Source organism: Platichthys flesus, chromosome 1 (assembly GCF_949316205.1).
Source record: "Platichthys flesus chromosome 1, fPlaFle2.1, whole genome shotgun sequence".
Classification (NCBI taxonomy): Eukaryota; Metazoa; Chordata; class Actinopteri; order Pleuronectiformes; family Pleuronectidae; genus Platichthys; species Platichthys flesus.
In genome coordinates, this window is record NC_084945.1 from 28,307,191 (window position 1) to 28,324,062 (window position 16,872).

General features: G+C 37.9%; 1 protein-coding gene across 1 annotated transcript; it reads left to right on the forward strand.

Annotated features, from left to right (window-relative positions):
• The first annotated feature begins 3,512 nt into the window (after positions 1-3,512).
• Positions 3,513-15,991, forward strand: cers3a (ceramide synthase 3a). Its single transcript, XM_062390674.1, has 11 exons — positions 3,513-3,625; positions 6,990-7,190; positions 7,603-7,720; positions 8,502-8,620; positions 8,812-8,869; positions 9,059-9,109; positions 9,597-9,689; positions 11,194-11,322; positions 12,458-12,564; positions 13,352-13,505; positions 14,799-15,991. The coding sequence occupies exons 2-11, from the start codon at positions 7,018-7,020 to the stop codon at positions 14,988-14,990; spliced, it is 1,194 nt and encodes a 397-aa protein (XP_062246658.1). The 5' UTR covers positions 3,513-3,625; positions 6,990-7,017; the 3' UTR covers positions 14,991-15,991.
• Positions 15,992-16,872: the final 881 nt, after the last annotated feature.

Consider the following 16,872-nt stretch of genomic DNA (forward strand, 5'->3'; position numbering starts at 1 on the left):
AGCAAATGTGTGTTTTGTTTTGTAATGTGAGGTGGCGTGGAAGCTTATCTAGTGGTCTGTATTCATAAAGTGCTTTTCTAGGCGTGATGATTATTCAAAGCACCATTCACACACACACACACACACACAATCATACAGTGCATCTTTTCTATGAGGGTCAATTCAGGGTTAAGTTTCTTGTCAAGGACACTTCGGGATGCAAATGGGGAAGACTCGGATCAAACCGCCAACCTTCTACCCTCAGCAACAGCCCATGAGTCTTGTGCATATTCTACTAGAAATTCAATGAAGAAGGCTGCAGTTTTGTTTAAAACAAAATGACAGAGACCAGATTTTTCCAGTTTATTCAGAGGAAACATTTAAACACCAGTTAGTCAAAAGAATTATTTAAGATCTAATAAATAGATATTAGAAATAAAAACAATAGAAACATGACTGAAATGTTGAAATAATATCTGACTGGACAGATGTGACAGAGGAGAAATCAGGAGTTCTGGCTGGTACCACGACTATAAAACAGCTGTTTGTATTTTGTTTTATTTACAACCTCATTTACGTGGGTCTAGTGTAACTATAAGGTTGCTGCGTTTTGAATATTGCTGTAATGAATTGTGGGATGGCACTTTCTCCTTTCCTTTCATAAAGGATGGTTCAGTGTTCCCTATGCTAAAGGAGATAAGTTAGGAAGCATTGAAGCTCCTCTCCTTATGATTTAGAGAATTCAAACAGCTCTTATTATGGAAGCCGCTGAAATACTTCCAGGTCATTTCACTCAGGAATCAAAAAAACTTTTCTTTGGCATCGCAAACCATATTCCCAAAGATGCTTACACACTCATAACAAATCATTGGGCATTTTGAATATAGAGCGTGAAAATGACCCCATACTTGAGCTATGCAGGAGGCGCCAGTTGAGTAGGCCTGTCATTGTGGCTGTATGACACACCAGAGAGCACACTACTAAAAGAATGTGGCCATATACTGACCAGATCAACTACCTTTCATCCAGTGAATGCTGGAGCAGGCTATTGGGTAAGGAGGAGAAATAGAGATGAAATGAACCAACACCAGGTTACAAAACTTAATAAATACACCTCATTAAGGCCTTTGATTGGTCAGCTCTCTATGTATCATGTGTGTGTTGATATGTTTTAGTATTAAATTAATTATAACAAAATGTTAAGATATGTAGAACATGCAGACTATTTGACAAACATTTTTAAGTGCTTATCTTCTCCTATTAGGGATTTTCCAGGTACCTTTCCATGTAGCTGTCACACTAATCATTAGTTAGAAGTGTCATTAAAAGGCCCCATTGATTTAGCTTGACAAGTGAGTACCAGTGGATTGTTTGCTGTCAGTCTGCACTCCTACCCTAAACTACAAAGTGAAGGAGCTGAGAGTGAACCCTCTCACAGTCAGCATACCTTCCTATATAGAGTGTCTTTTGTCCATCAGGATGGGAGGCGTCTGTGAGCTTCTGGTCGTCTACAGGTCTCTCCTACTACAGGGTTTGAGTCTGAGGTAAAGCTTGGCAAATGAAGGACAGTCCAGTCTGAAGCTGATACAGCCTGTTCAAGGCAGAAATGCAGAAACCTTTGTTTTGCCTAGTTCTGTATAAAATGTACTTACACACAATGGAGGAGTATTGTTCTGACAATAAGGCTGCAGCAGGGGTCGTAACAGAGCCGCACTGACGTCTTTGTAAAAGGATGACGTTTTTATTTTTGGTGAACAAATAATATGAGCTATACAAATAAAGTATTTTAATTATTATTATCATTATAAAATATAAATTTGCTTTATAACCACGTATTGTTACACGCAATCAGCTTCATCCTAATTGTCGTAATACTTGCCTGTGCACTACACCCTACTACAGTACTACTCTAGAGTGCTCAGAACATATAGAACTATCAGACTTGTAGGTAGGAAGAAACCACCCTGGAGGACATGTTATTCTACTATTTTTACGTTATTTTCTTGAAGCGGAGAGAAATTAAATTACTGTCGAGAGAATTATTTTGTAATTCTGAGTTGTCCTGTATGCTGGATCAAATTGTACAGGCTGGAGGTCCCTCACCGCTGATCAGTCAACAACTAACCATAGTGTTTTGTAGAGAATTAGTTTCAATTAAACAGTGACTGACGAAATAAGCATGGCCAACACAGATGACTGAAGACTTGTGGAGAAGACGTGCCATTAGCAGCATCAGAATTCCTTTTTTCCCACATCTTCTGTTATGCATGGACGCAGCATCTCGGATTTGGTTCGATTGACCATCTTCTATTGTGACTTCTGAAATGGTTTCTGATGTCTAATTAGTTCTTTTGACAAGCTTTTGTCTTTGCTCCATGGCAATGACACATCATACATGCATGTAAATGTGGACTTGGTCTAAGAGGACACATTGACACCGCCGTCAACTCTTATCAACACAAACTCTCTTGACATCCTTGTTGGTATTTCTAATGTTTTTTTTTTATTTTTTGTTTTTAAACAGTTGTGTCTGTCATGTGTTAGAAGTGTCATCAACACCCCCCCCCCCTACACACACACAAACACAAACACATATTTGGATGATTGTACAGTAAACGGGAAGCACCAAATTGCAATTTGCGCAACAGCAAATGGTCTGAATGTTTATTTAAATCCAAAAAAACTTTATTAAGTTTGATACATATTCAAACAATTCTAATATTATTATATTATATTTTATTATCATTTCGAAGTATATAGTAAATGGGTATGAACAATTTCTGAAACCACTCGATATGCTCCGTTTTAAGAAAATAGTAGTTTATGAGATCATTTATTATCAGAGTGGTGGTGTCAGGCTGATAGAAATGAGTGTATCACAAATTATAATTAGAAGTGTGTTTGCCGTAGAGAAACTGTAGTTTATTGGTGGAGCTTTTGAAATATATGCAGGTTTAAGTCACAATAAATCGAAGCACTGCCATTAACTGTTGTTTTGTGTAAGGGCTGAAGTACATTGAGAAGTTGTAGAAGGATGGTGATAGAGGACAACTTTCTTCTTTCAAACCAAAAGTCAGATGATTTAAAAAAAATGTTTTACAATTAACAAAACTTTGCAATTTGTTTTTTAGTTTGGGGGGGGGCTTTGGTAGATATTATTATAAAGATAATAGGAGTTTATAAACTGTATAGATTTAGTATGTTGACTGGCATAATTTTTTCAGTTATGCATAACAATAATAATGTTATTTGTCAAGTAAAGGCAATAGCCAAGTTGACTCTCTCTCGCTCTCTGTCAGTGCACAGTTTGTATTGTTGGAGAACTGTCTTTGGTACTTTATCAAGTACACAGTACAAACTGTTATTTGATCCCCTGAAGGCAGGAAAAAAAAAAGGTTGCTGTGTATTGTGACAACTCACTAGCCTACCTGTACTTCCTTGAGGGGAGAAAAAAACCTTCCCAGGTGATTATGGCTAGAATGGGTGTGACCATGAAGAATGTCAAACAAAGAGAGAGTCGCTGGCTTGCTTGTCATTGTGGGGGAATAGAGGGTTTTCCCAGCCACATTAAATTCCCCTATCAAAGCCAGCAGTCAGCCGGTGTGGGAACAGCTGCCCTTACCTGCTCTACCTGACAGAGGAGAAGGTAAGCCTGTGTCTTCCTGTGACCTTGGATTGTGATTAATGAGCCCTTGTTTGTTTCAGCTTAAACGTGACTGACACTTCCAAGCTTTTTTATTCTGGTGTGAAGTTGTCCCCTCGGTTGAAAGTAAGAGGAACAACGCTGCCTGCAGCCAATGTGGTGAGCTGGTACCAGGAGATCCTACATTGGTTAAGCTTGTTCTTAGGCTGTAAGAGCATTTTCATAGCTGCACTGGGAATAATGAAGTCCCTGTAATCAGATAGATCAACATTAAGTATACAGTGACGTCCAAGCTGTGCAGTCAGCCCACTTGAAATCCAAGGGTTTGGGTTAAGATTAGTTGCGGTGGTTTCGTATGTAATCTATCTCAGTTTGACTGTTGCAACGATTTGCATTGCCAGGCAACCTTTGTAGAGCCAGCACCAATGGAAAGGTGGAATAACAAGTACTTCAAAGAAGTACATGTGCCTCAAATCACCAAACAAACAGCATCTAACAGTCAAGTCAAGATAGGTTTTGTAACTGTCATGAAAGCCTGGCATCATCAAAAACAAGTATTTGATCTTTTCAGAGACGAGTCAGGGGTCCAGCGTTACTGGAATATCTTCACTTTAAGCTTCATAATCTGCTTTAAATCTTGTATTTGTGTTTTGATATGTTTATCTGCAGTAACTCTTCCTGATTTTGGTAAACAGTCCAAATCAGCTCACTGTTAAAGGTTTGAGTCGGTTAGAGGAGTCGTCAGACGAGGAGTTTTCTATGCAACATGCAGACTGGACATGCCTTGTCAGGCACATTACTTACTGAAGCCCCAGCATTTTTCAGTGAAATGCTTACATGGTAGCATAGTATTATGTCAACAAAAAAACACCTAGGATGAACTGCCGTTGAAAAGAGCTGTAACCCCTCCCAACCCATTGATTGGACTGATAATAAATCCAGAGAGCCTACTTAAAGGTAACATTTAGGTGAAAGGGATCTATTGGCAGAAATTGAAGATTTAAGATAACTGTAGTGATGTTTTGATTAGTGTGTAATCATCTAAACTGTACAAATTGTTGTTTTCTTTACCGTAGAATGGGCCCTTTATATTCAAATTCAAACTTAATTTTAACATCAGGAGCGGGTCCTCTCACCGGAGGCCATAATGTTTTTTAAAGTAGTCCAAACTGGGCAAACATGAAGGTGAAGCGAGGGCTGCAAAATGCAACTTCACCACTACATGTCACTAAATTCTACACACAAACCTTAAACACTCTGTCAGCGTTGTGACATGTCACTAATGAGATTTCCAGGACGACTCCCCCTTGCACGAAACACTGATAATGTGGTCAGTAGTAAACATAATAGCAACACATTGTTATGAAAGGCTGTTGTTGGATTGAATTAAAGCTGACATACTCTGATTTTAACTTGTTCTCCCAGAGCACTGTAGGGCTGTTGCACTGTCACATGTTCACAGCACAATTATTGAGGACAAAATAATTCATAATAACGATTTATCAATTAATTTTTTTAATGCATATTTTATGTAAATCCCTCTGTGTTTATTGTGTCTTTTTTCTTTTTTTCAACTACTCTCACAATATTAATATCTTCAATGTTGGGCTGTGAATCTGACTCTGTGTGACAGTGGAAGAAAACAAAAATCAAATTACATATGTGCATTAACATGAAATCAATATTTTTTACAAATATCGGATTTAATTACAACACTCTACCACAACTACAAGCACAAACGATTAACAGCCAATGGTATGTATCAGAGTAATGAGTCACACAGTAATGTGACTGTTATGCATTATTATGACTATTTAGGAGCTATAAGACCAAAGTTTGTCCAGTGGAAGTGGGATTCAGATTCATTTGTGGCGTCGTCTATCATCAGACTGCTATAAGAACTCGTTAGCCATGGTCAGGCTCTGCGAAAGATCATCAGAACAGTCTCAGAGGTGATAGAATGAAGTAGCCGGTGGATTTGACTCAAGTGGAAGGACCCGTGCTGGGAACCAAGTTCATCAGCAAAAACCACTTTGGAACTCCCACCTGTCAATCTTTTAGCAAGCTGCAGGCCTCAACAACAGGGCGAATTTTAGGAATGGTTGAGCACCGGACAAAAGCTGAGGACTGATCATCCTGCAGCGGGCCAGCCTTATGGAGGGTGTATAGTGTTGGAAGGCTTTGGACCATACTTAACAAATCCATTTCCATTCCAAAACATTTAATGCAAGTTTAATTATTATATGTCATTATATGTCTGGTTGAGACATATAACAAACAGAAAGAGAATTATGAAATAGGCGTGCAAGCTAATCTTGAGAATCAGGGAGGGATCCTTGGCCAAATATTTGTTTAACAAACCGATTTTCATGTACAGTAAGTGTAGCTGTATCTGTGACTGCACGTAGCTTCCAACCAATATCAAGGTGCATTACCACCAGGTCTTGTGGAATATTTCTAGAATATTACCATTTTCCTTCCTCTTTCTTTGTCTGAGAAATAACTCAGTTAAACTTTTACACTTTAGTTATTATATGTCATTATATGTCTGGTTGAGACATATAACAAACAGAAAGAGAATTATGAAATAGGCGTGCAAGCTAATCTTGAGAATCAGGGAGGGATCCCTGGCCAAATATTTGTTTAACAAACAGATTTTCATGTAAAGTAAGTGTAGCTGTATCTGTGACTGCACGTAGCTTCCAACCAATGTCAAGGTGCATTACCACCAGGTCTTGTGGAATATTTCTAGAATATTACCATATTCCTTCCTCTATCTTTGTCTGAGAAATAACTAATAAACTTTTTCACTTTAGTTATTATATGTTATTATATGTCTGGTTGAGACTGCACTGAGCAATATACTGAATTTATACAGAGCTTAGTTGAAAACAATTGATGCATGTACATTTTACACACACACACATGCACCAACAACCTGCTATGCATTTTTAACCATATGCAGAATGAATGTCAGTTTTCTGTGAGACAATGTTCATGTCAATATTTAACCGAATTTCCAGATGTGCCTTGTTGACAAATGTTTCTTCAGGTTGCTGTTTAAAAATGTCATGAGACAACAGATACAAATTTGCTTATAAAACCAACCCTGGCTCATTTACAGTATTTTATCTTTGGATTAATGAGCATCATCCCTATCAAATTAATAAACAAATTAAATGTAAATCCGTGTTAAAAGGCTGATTCCTTGGATATACTTGGTCGATTATTTGTTTAATGACAATTTCTTGTGAGCTGTCAGTCATGTCACAGTCCTGTCTTTTTAATATATTAGCAACAGACACAGATCTATGTTCATTGGTAGTTCCCCTACTGAGCTTGACTTAACCCCCCTTTGTGTTTGTAGGACCTGGTGGCTGTGCTAAGTAGCAGGGATGTTTGACACACTGTATGAGTGGTTCTGGTGGGACAGAATCTGGCTGCCAGTGAATCTGACATGGGATGACCTGGTAGACAAGGAGGGCCGGGTCTACGCCAAAGCCTCTGATCTTTACGTCACTGTCCCTTATGCCTTTGTCTTCTTACTTCTCAGATACCTGTTTGAAAAGTAAGAGCCACACTCTGTGCGCTTACTCCCTCATGTGGTTATACAATACCAATATCACAGCACATTCATAACCCCATTGTTGAACAGTGTGACACACTTCTTCATGACCATAAACCCAAACACTGTTGCAATTCAGTCCCACATACACTGCCCTGCTAGCCAGTATACTCATAACCAAAAATATTGTGAAATATATAAAATATATATGTAACATATTTAATGTTAACTCACATGGAAGAACAAAAAAAATAATGTTATTACTTATATAACATACATATGTGTGTGTTTGCATATAAATAAAGGAGTCATTTGTACTTCATGGAAACAATCCCTACATCCTAATTATCATAAACTACATGTCCTACACTGACGTTGTTAGAATTCAGCCCTGTGTGTACTAACTGTGTTCCAGTTGGGTAGCAGCACCACTTGCTGTCTCCGTTGGGATCAGGCAGAGAGTCCATCTGAAAGCACAGGACAACCCCATCCTGGAATTCTACTACACCACTCAGTGTAGAAATCCTGCTCAGGTAAACAGGAGTCTTAACCAACTCAAATATCCATTCTGTGTCCGATGTGACAGTTTACATTTTTTTCTTTTTTATTAATAGCAGTAAGATAACATCAAATATTACATAGTCAGGCCTGTGATTTCTGCAGGAAACACTTTTTGTCTAACATATGCCAGGGAAAAAAATAAGGCTTTAGATCTTACAACACAATATATCATGTTTTTTCTTTGAACTTGAATGCTGTGTAGTTTTAATTACATTCTAGTCAAAAAATGTTTTCGTTCAACAGTTCCAAAAAATGTTACAAGATGAATATCCCTTGTACATCTTAAGGTCTGCACAATTGAAGCTACCAACTAGCAATAGATGTTAGAAGGTGTTAGCAGCTACAAGCGGGTGGTATATCTGTCTCAACGCTGAAATCACTGCACATGCCTAATATGAGCTGATTTCAAAATCCTTCTTAGAAGGTTTAAATGGATCACCTCCCCCCCTTCCTTCACTCCTTCAATCTGATTACTTAGTGTAATCCATTATACCCTTCACACAAGCTGCCGCTAATTTCTCTATTCCTTGACTAAAGACAAATATTCTGTGTGGAAGTAACACTCACACTCAGCAGCTACATCACAGCACATGAAAATCAATGTTATGGTCAATCTATTTATAATCACTTTGACACCATTTGGATAAATATTTTAACAAGATCGCACACAAAGGGGTTGACATTTATTTTCATTCAAAGTGTATATATTCTTTGCACACATGTTTATATTTGTGTGTAAACATTCACCTTTAGGCAGCCTTTGATGGGCTGTCTAAGAAAAGCTGTTTGTCAGTGAGACAAGTGGAGCGCTGGTTTAGAAGAAGGCGTAATCAGGACCATCCGGGAGTCCTGAAGAAGTTCAGAGAAGTCTGGTAAATTCTCTCTCTCTCTCTCTCTCTCTCTCTCTCTCTCTCTCTTTCTCTCTCTCTCTCTCTCTCTCTCTCTCTCTCTCTCTCTCTCTCTCTCTCTCTCTCTCTCTCTCTCTCGCTCTCTAATAATATTTCAAATAATGATGCATTACATCTAAAAGCCACTGTCTACAATTGTGATCCCTCTGCTACAGTTGGAGGTTTGTCTTCTACCTGTTGGCATTCATAGGAGGAATAGCAGCCCTGTATGATGTGAGTAGAATGATGAAAGAGGCTTTGATTATGAAAAGCAACTCAAGGCAGCTTCAACTCCCCAGCATCCTTGTGGTTGTAGCTCTAATGTATATCTTACATAGAAGGCATTTCCTCTTCACCACTTTTAAGTTTCAAATTACCAACACACATGCAAATGTCATAACATGTTCCTCCCTGTCGTTGCAGAAAGAATGGTTTTATGACACTCGGGAAGTGTGGACAGGCTTTCCAAAACAGGTTTTTAATCATCATCTTTTTCTTAAGTTTGAAATCTTATCTATTATATTTAACACTTTATTATTACTACAAATATAAGATGTGTCTGTGCTTGTGTAATCTAAAACCCCAGGTTTTTCTGCTTGTGCATGCAATATGTCATGGAAACTCAATTCAAATTTCTGTTGAGAAGGCCATAGCAGTGATGTTAGTTGGGTGGGATGGGACATTTAGAGCACCTGCTTTTATATCATGTGAACAGGACAGAGGAAATATTTTCTGCTAATAGGGTTTTGCACGGACATTCTACATTCTATGAAAAAGGGACCTTCATTATAATTAGGATCATTATTATCATGTTATATATCAGGTGGAGCTGGGAGGTTAAATCTCAGAATGAACAACAGATTCTTCTGCTGTTAGGCGAATGGTGTTAGGACAAAGAGCACCGCCCTCAGCTTCATGTTACACATTGTCCATCGCTTTCTGTCTCTCTGTCTGTCTGCAGTCCATGCTGGAGTCTCAATACTGGTATTATATCCTGGAGATGAGCTTCTATGCCTCTCTTCTCTTTAGCATAACCTTTGATGTCAAGAGAAAGGTGAGTAGTTGGGAGCCGAAACCTCAATTTACACTCCTCATCAATAAAATCCTTTGTCATATCAATTTTTTTTTATTTCCTTGTATGCAGGAAGCAGGTTATGTTTTCACCCCTGTGTGTGTTTGTTAAATATAACTCAAAACAATGCATGGACTGATTTTACCAAACTTGGTGGAAAGTTAACTTTGGAGGACATCTTTAGATGATGACCTGTTGGACTTGATAGATCAAAGGTCAAGATCAATATCAACAGAAACATGAATTTTCCATGATATCCCTGCAAAAATAGAAAGACAATCTAATGATAATAAAGATTATATTTTACATGAAATATATTTTCATGTATTATATCATACATATTGGAAAAAAAGTGTACAACCAGGTATCACACATTTTTAGTAGAAGAGATGTCTACATGGAGTCAGTAAATTTCATTATTTCTATTGTAGTAATGTATTCACTTTTGCAACCAATAAGATTATACACTATCTGATTAGAAACAATATGCAGCTTATTAAACTAATAATTTATCCTCATATGGTATAAATGACATCATGATATCCTGATGACATCATTCGTAAATTGCATTATTACAATATAAAGAAGTCTGCATTGCATACAGTGTGTTATACATTTAACATTGTAATACATATGGTATACATACAGATGAAAGTTCAACAAAATGTGTTCATGAAGTGGCAGTCCGAGAAAGATATTTTATTTGGTCTCGTACTGATTACTCCCACTCTTGAGAGCAGATGTCCAGTTATCAGTTCCCATCTCACTGGGTCTGTTTCTTCGTTATTTTATTTTAATGGAGAGCAACACCAAATCCTCCTCTCCACCCACCATACAGAAATTAGAGCTGATCTGGTTTGGGTCCTGCTTCGAAGGACAATCATCAGCATGGAATGGCAAGAAGTAGAGTCCAAGCATCACTCTTTCAAGGATCAATGCTTAGTTGCCTTCTCATCTCAATACACACCACCTTGGTTCAATTATAAACTCTTGTGGTTTTTCATAACATTGCAATTCGGACGATACTGAGCTCCATCTGACCTTCCTGATATTCTTGACTGTTTCAGTTGGACTCTCGTCCTTCTTCAGTGACATTCTTACTTAAATGATAGAAGGTCGCATATAACTTATTTTCTCAAAGGCTGAACCTCTGATGATCTGAACCGGTCCTGCTGTTTATCTCATCATAACATTAGTTAGGGCATCTGGGGCATCTTTTATATTTTATTCTGTTTTGTAACTGTGATTAATTGTATTTTACAGTGTATCAACATTTGTTCACGTCATGACATTTTCTAAAAAACACTAGCGATATGACAATTCTTGTATGACATGCGTTAAAAAGTTGCTCATTCCAAATGTTTAATACAGGTAGATGCAAGTGACATAGTAGTCCCTGAGTGGTGCTGGTAAGATGTAGTAGGTAGAAGTATACTGTGTTCTCCATGTTGGCTGACTGCTGTGATTTAATTGTTCCCTCCTTCAGGACTTTAAAGAGCAAATTATCCACCACTTGGCCACTCTGGTACTCTTATCTTTTTCCTGGTGTGTCAACTACATTCGTATCGGAACCCTGGTCATGCTTGTCCATGATGCATCTGATGTTTTACTGGAGGTCAGTCACAGTCACACGTGGTTTTTACAAAGCTCGTTCTATCACCTCATACTAACATGTAGTAATAGTAGATGAATTCTAACGACATTTAGAGGCAACATATTATTCTCTCTATAATAACAGTGCTGTATGGGAAGGAATGCCAAACCCCATAGGTTTATTTTGGTTGGCAATTAGCACTGAAAGGTTCAAGAGTCACATGCCAGGAACATGTTTGTCTGACAGCGTCATTCGTTAAATGCAGGTGATTTTGATATTAATGTTGTAATTTTGTTTGTTGACATTATTGTGCACTAAAGTAACACAGCTTTTCAAAGAGCAACAGTGGCCTCTACAGGCACAAGTGGTCATCAAATCTGTTCAGCTTCAAGTCTGAGCAATTAATGTGCAGAAAACAAAGCATATCAATCACTACAACTTTGTATTCTCACTCACTGAAATTAAACTTAATGGTGTGCACTCCACATGATCCCTGGTTTGCCCAACCAGAAGAAATAATGCTGTAACAAACACCCCAAACGTTTTATGGTTTGTTTCCTAAATTAAATATCACATATGAGAGCCGGCCTTTATTTTATTATTATTAATTATATCAGTATTAGTGTTAGTGTAAGTATTATAACATGACAATCAAATGTATGCCACGTGTAGCCCAACATCAGTAAATCATTGGTTTCAGAGGTGTGTAAAGTCATATAATAGACACCTCTATGTAAACGAGACCACAATGTAATGCAAGTTTGGACCTTGTGTTAAAACTCAGTAAATTGGGGACAATGGTCATAGTTAAAACCATCCACCAGAGGAAGTTATCCCTGTATTTCCAGCTCACTGTGCTGAAGCTTTACTATATAAATGTTTATACATACACATGCCACACCCATCTGCTGCTAGAACACTTTACATTCTTGCACTGCCACTAAATGTTGGCATTGGACATTAATTGAGATGCCAAGTTTCCCAGAAAAAACCAAACTCAAATGGTAAACTGGCTTATAATCGATTGTACCATATGACACCATTAAAGGTTTATTCTTACCAGTGAGTATGATATGCTGCAGAAAATGGGCACTTGTTCAGAATAAACTGTGTTTTAAATATTGTTTATTAACAACACACTTCTTTTTTCTTACAGTCCGCCAAATTATTCAACTACGCCAAATGGGAGAAAACATGTCAAAGCCTTTTTGTTGTGTTTGCCATAGTGTTTATGGTAACACGCCTCATCATCTTTCCATTTTGGTAAGCTAATAAGCACAGTGTGTGGGTTTATGTGTGTGTTTGTGTCTGCATATTCATTTATGTGTATCCATTACTGCAAGCTTTATATTATTAATCTTTTCATTGTTGACAAATAAACTTATATTTAATTTTCATGTATTTGGGTCGCTGTTCACACACTGAGCAACTATAGTTTAACTGTTAAATGAACAGTTATTTTAACTCTTTATATGGGCACTGGCAGAAATACTAAGGATTATAGTGTTGTGGTTCTTATGAGATGCTGGGAACACAATGCTGCTTTTACTCAAATGTTTTTCAGCACAGAAGGGTTTTTTCTGAGAATCTCTGCTACAGGGTTTTATTAATGCTTCACCGATGGTATTTTTAAATACAATGTTGTTAAAAAACAAAAACATTTTCAGTTTATTAGGCCTGTCTAGCCAACACAAATGTAGGCTAATCCAACAAGGCTGCATGGACATTTTATACACTGTAATGATTGTTAATAGTTACTTGATTGTTTTAAATTGAGAGATATACAACTGAAAGTATATCTGGAGTCTGGAGTAATCTGGTGGACTATAGAAATTTAACATCATCTAGAGCAAATCTGTCAACCTCATATCTAGTCAAGTTGCTACTAAGGTATTATCTGATAATTATTCAAACGGGAAACTTGAAACAGTCAGTGTAACACAATTCCACATGTTACTCATAAAACATACATTACAATGAAATTACACAAGACTCAGGTTACAATGCTGGATCCAGATTTTGACTTGTTTCTGGTCTGACTGTATTTCAGGCTAATCCACTGTACCTGGGTTTACCCCCTTCACCATTACCCCGCCTTCTTCGGGTACTACTTCTTCAACGTGTTGCTGGTGGTCCTCCTCTGTCTGCACATATTCTGGGCCTACCTTATTCTCTGCATGATCAGGAAGTTTATGTTTGGAACGGTAAGTACAGTATGTTATTCACACACATACGTCAGGCATCTCTGTGCAGCATCTTCTCCATCACATTGGAATTGCGAATTGGGGCAAATTGGGGATTAAGGATCTTGCCCAAGAACACTTGGGCACGTGTAAGAGGGGAGACTGGGATAGAACCGACCTGCTGGTTAGGTGTCAATCCACTCTACCTCCTGAGCCACAGACACCCTTCTGCCTAGTGAGGCTCATCTGTCATTAATCAATATTTCCAAATCTTTTGTATTGGCTTTGCTTGGCAATGTGGTCTATAAGGGCCACATAGGTTTTGATAGCCTACAAAGTTAAGCTCATTCAAATGGTACCTTTTAAGATTAGAGGTTCCTTATCGGCATGGTCAGGGAAAATCTACTACCTTCCTGTTGTTACTAACATTCCATCTCTGTTCACTTTTGTCTTTGGAATTGTCTACACCGAAAAATGACAAGAATCTGTAGTATGTTCGAATCGTCCAAAATTGGTGGTGTGAGCTTCATGCCTTATCTTCTTGGAAGTAGTGTGACAATATTGTTGGGTTATTGGTTGCTATCAACTATGATTACACTGTGGCCTTACTCAAGCATTTTTTGTTTCTGAACTAACCCTTAATCTTGATCTTAAAGCTAGGGTAGGTCATTTTTGGAAAGCTAGCATAGCAACCTACACAATGAAAACATGCAACCGATACATCCCAACCCCTCCAAACAACCCTCTCTTCAAGACTATCTTCCCTGTCTCATTACTTTGGCATGACTTGTTCGCTAACTTCTGGCTATCGTCTCTGCTTCAGAGGTTTGTGTCTCTCTGACCTGTGTTGACTTGGTTACGCGCAGTGAGAATGAAACAACTTAATTGCTGTACCTTAATGTAGTAATATCGCAACGTATATAGATTTCATCCACTAATTTTGCAAAGACAATTTTACTCTAAATCTGTTTAGTTTACTTATTTGAAGCAATAATCATAAGCATTACCTCTACAACGACAGATTATGTTTCATTGTTTAAATATGCTCATCAGTCAGCAGTATGACACAAATGGAAGTAAACAGAAAGCACTATATAACAAATTTCCGCTGATATCTACTCAAAACTCCAGCGTATTGTTCTCAGCTGCAGGTCAGGTTCCAGATTTCAGGGATAAATTTTGCTCTCTTTCCCGGCAGCTGGTTCCACCAGATGATCGTTGTATTTGCTCTAAGCCCTCTCTCTCTCCATTTTCCACATTTTCCCCCACCCTTCTCAACATTTACTTTATTTCATCCTACGTCTCCTGTCACAGATGACCGGAGATGAGAGAAGTGAGAATGAAGAGGAGGAGGAGGACGGAGAGAGCAGTCAAACAGAGGACGAAGGTGTAGGACAGCACAAGCTGGGCAATGGACATGCAGTTGATGAGAAGGAGGACAAGAGTGGCTGCTTCGGGTGCTTGTCTCCCCCAGAGGACATCTGTCGCTCAAAGACTGTGTACTGACTCGTGCTTAGTATGATCAGTAGAGTTTATCCTCTAAAGACTGAAAAATAAACAAAACATGTGACCTTTTCCCTTTAGATGCTGAAAAACAACCTAACTCAATTCAGCCATGCTGTGCTAACAGACCTAAGAGCTGTGCACATATAAGGGGAGAGGAACATTGAGATGTTTTGGTTGTCTGGTCCTCTCCAGTGTTATCAGGCAGCGTCGACATAATTTTTCCCAGAGATTGCTGGCTGGTACAACAGTCACCATGTGAGCACACCATATACTATGATAATGCTGTAAGACTTATAGATTTCCACAAGCCTTACATTGGTTTTGTTATTTCCCAATGGAAATTCCAATAAATTACCTTTTAAGCATATAGGAAGGTTAAGTATGCATCTTTAGTGCCTGTTGGTCCCAGATGTGTTCAGTCAGGATTATCTGACTGGAACAAGGAAATATTTCAGGTGCTAACAAGGAAACAGTTCATGGTATTTTCAGATTTCTGAAACTACCATACACTTGTATGTTTAGTACACATTATAAACATAATATGTACACATATAGATACACAAGGTACACAAAAATGGATGGAAACACATACTTACTTGTGTTCTGTGCAAAATTATTTCCTTTTGAGTTGTCATACAGTCTAACAGGTCCGTCTTGGCTGGTTGATTGGCATAGTTTAGTAGCCACTGTATCACTATATGAGTTTTTACTTTCATAAATGGTGAGCCAAAGTGAAACCACAACTTCTAGGTTCTGTTGCAGGACAAAGAAATCGTTATTTAAAATCCGACTGATATCTGTAGCAACACTAATAACAATCCAGCCTTAGAAAAGAGGCCTTCTCTACAGTATGTAGTGGGGCTTGCATTCAAGTTTTTTGTTTTTTTAAATCAAACTCATTTGTTTATTTGATGTGACTGTTTGATGTGTTTTTAATGTGAATGTATTCACTACTTCTAAAAAAAATTCTCTATCAACTAATCAACAAATAAACTCAACTAACTGCGACAAATCAACATCACTGACTGCTTTTAACAATGGAGCTCCTCTCTTGTGAATGTTGTCAGCTGGGTTGTGTATCACGATCCTTTACTTTTTCATAGAAGCTTGTTAAAAGACCACACAAACAATCATTTACAGTATGTTTAGCAAGTGATTGTATCCAATGTGACTGGGGAACAACACTCAAGTAAGCAGTGATGCTAAATCAGGTTAAGGCAAAATGTAGATCAGAAGTGATAAGAAGTGCAGGAAGTGCTAGTCCGACCTGTCTGTACTAACAGCAGCACACACATGAATAGAGATTTCAGAGGTTTTAAAAGGGAAGCCTTCAAATGGATTCAGGCATCCTGTAGATTCTAAATGGTAAATGCTGTGAGAGTGGAAAACAACTTACCTCTGGACTGTGGTGTCCCTCAAAGAAACATATTAGGTCCTTCATTTGTCGTAGAAATTACATATTATCCGTCAAATAACACACAGGTGAACCCTAAGGAATTTAGAGCTCAACTAATTATGGTATATAATATTTTACAAGGTTTATATCCAAATTTCTTTACTGTGTATTTTCCCTTTGATTAAGACTATCACAGCCTGAACGCCAGGGTTTGTGTACTTGAAAACAGCATAAACAAAATCTAAGAAATACATTTCTCTAAAAAGGGAAAGAGGAATGAAATAAAATCCCAGACTGAATTCTATTGATCAATCGATCAAGCTCAAATAGTTAGAGATGGGATGATAATTATCATATATCATGAATGACTGTTACATCTTCATCGGCTGCTAAAAGTCCATATTGGTTATGGTCTGTATTTATCTAGAACTTGATGACCACTCATAGCGCTTTACAGTACAGTTTTTGCCATTCACCCATTCATAC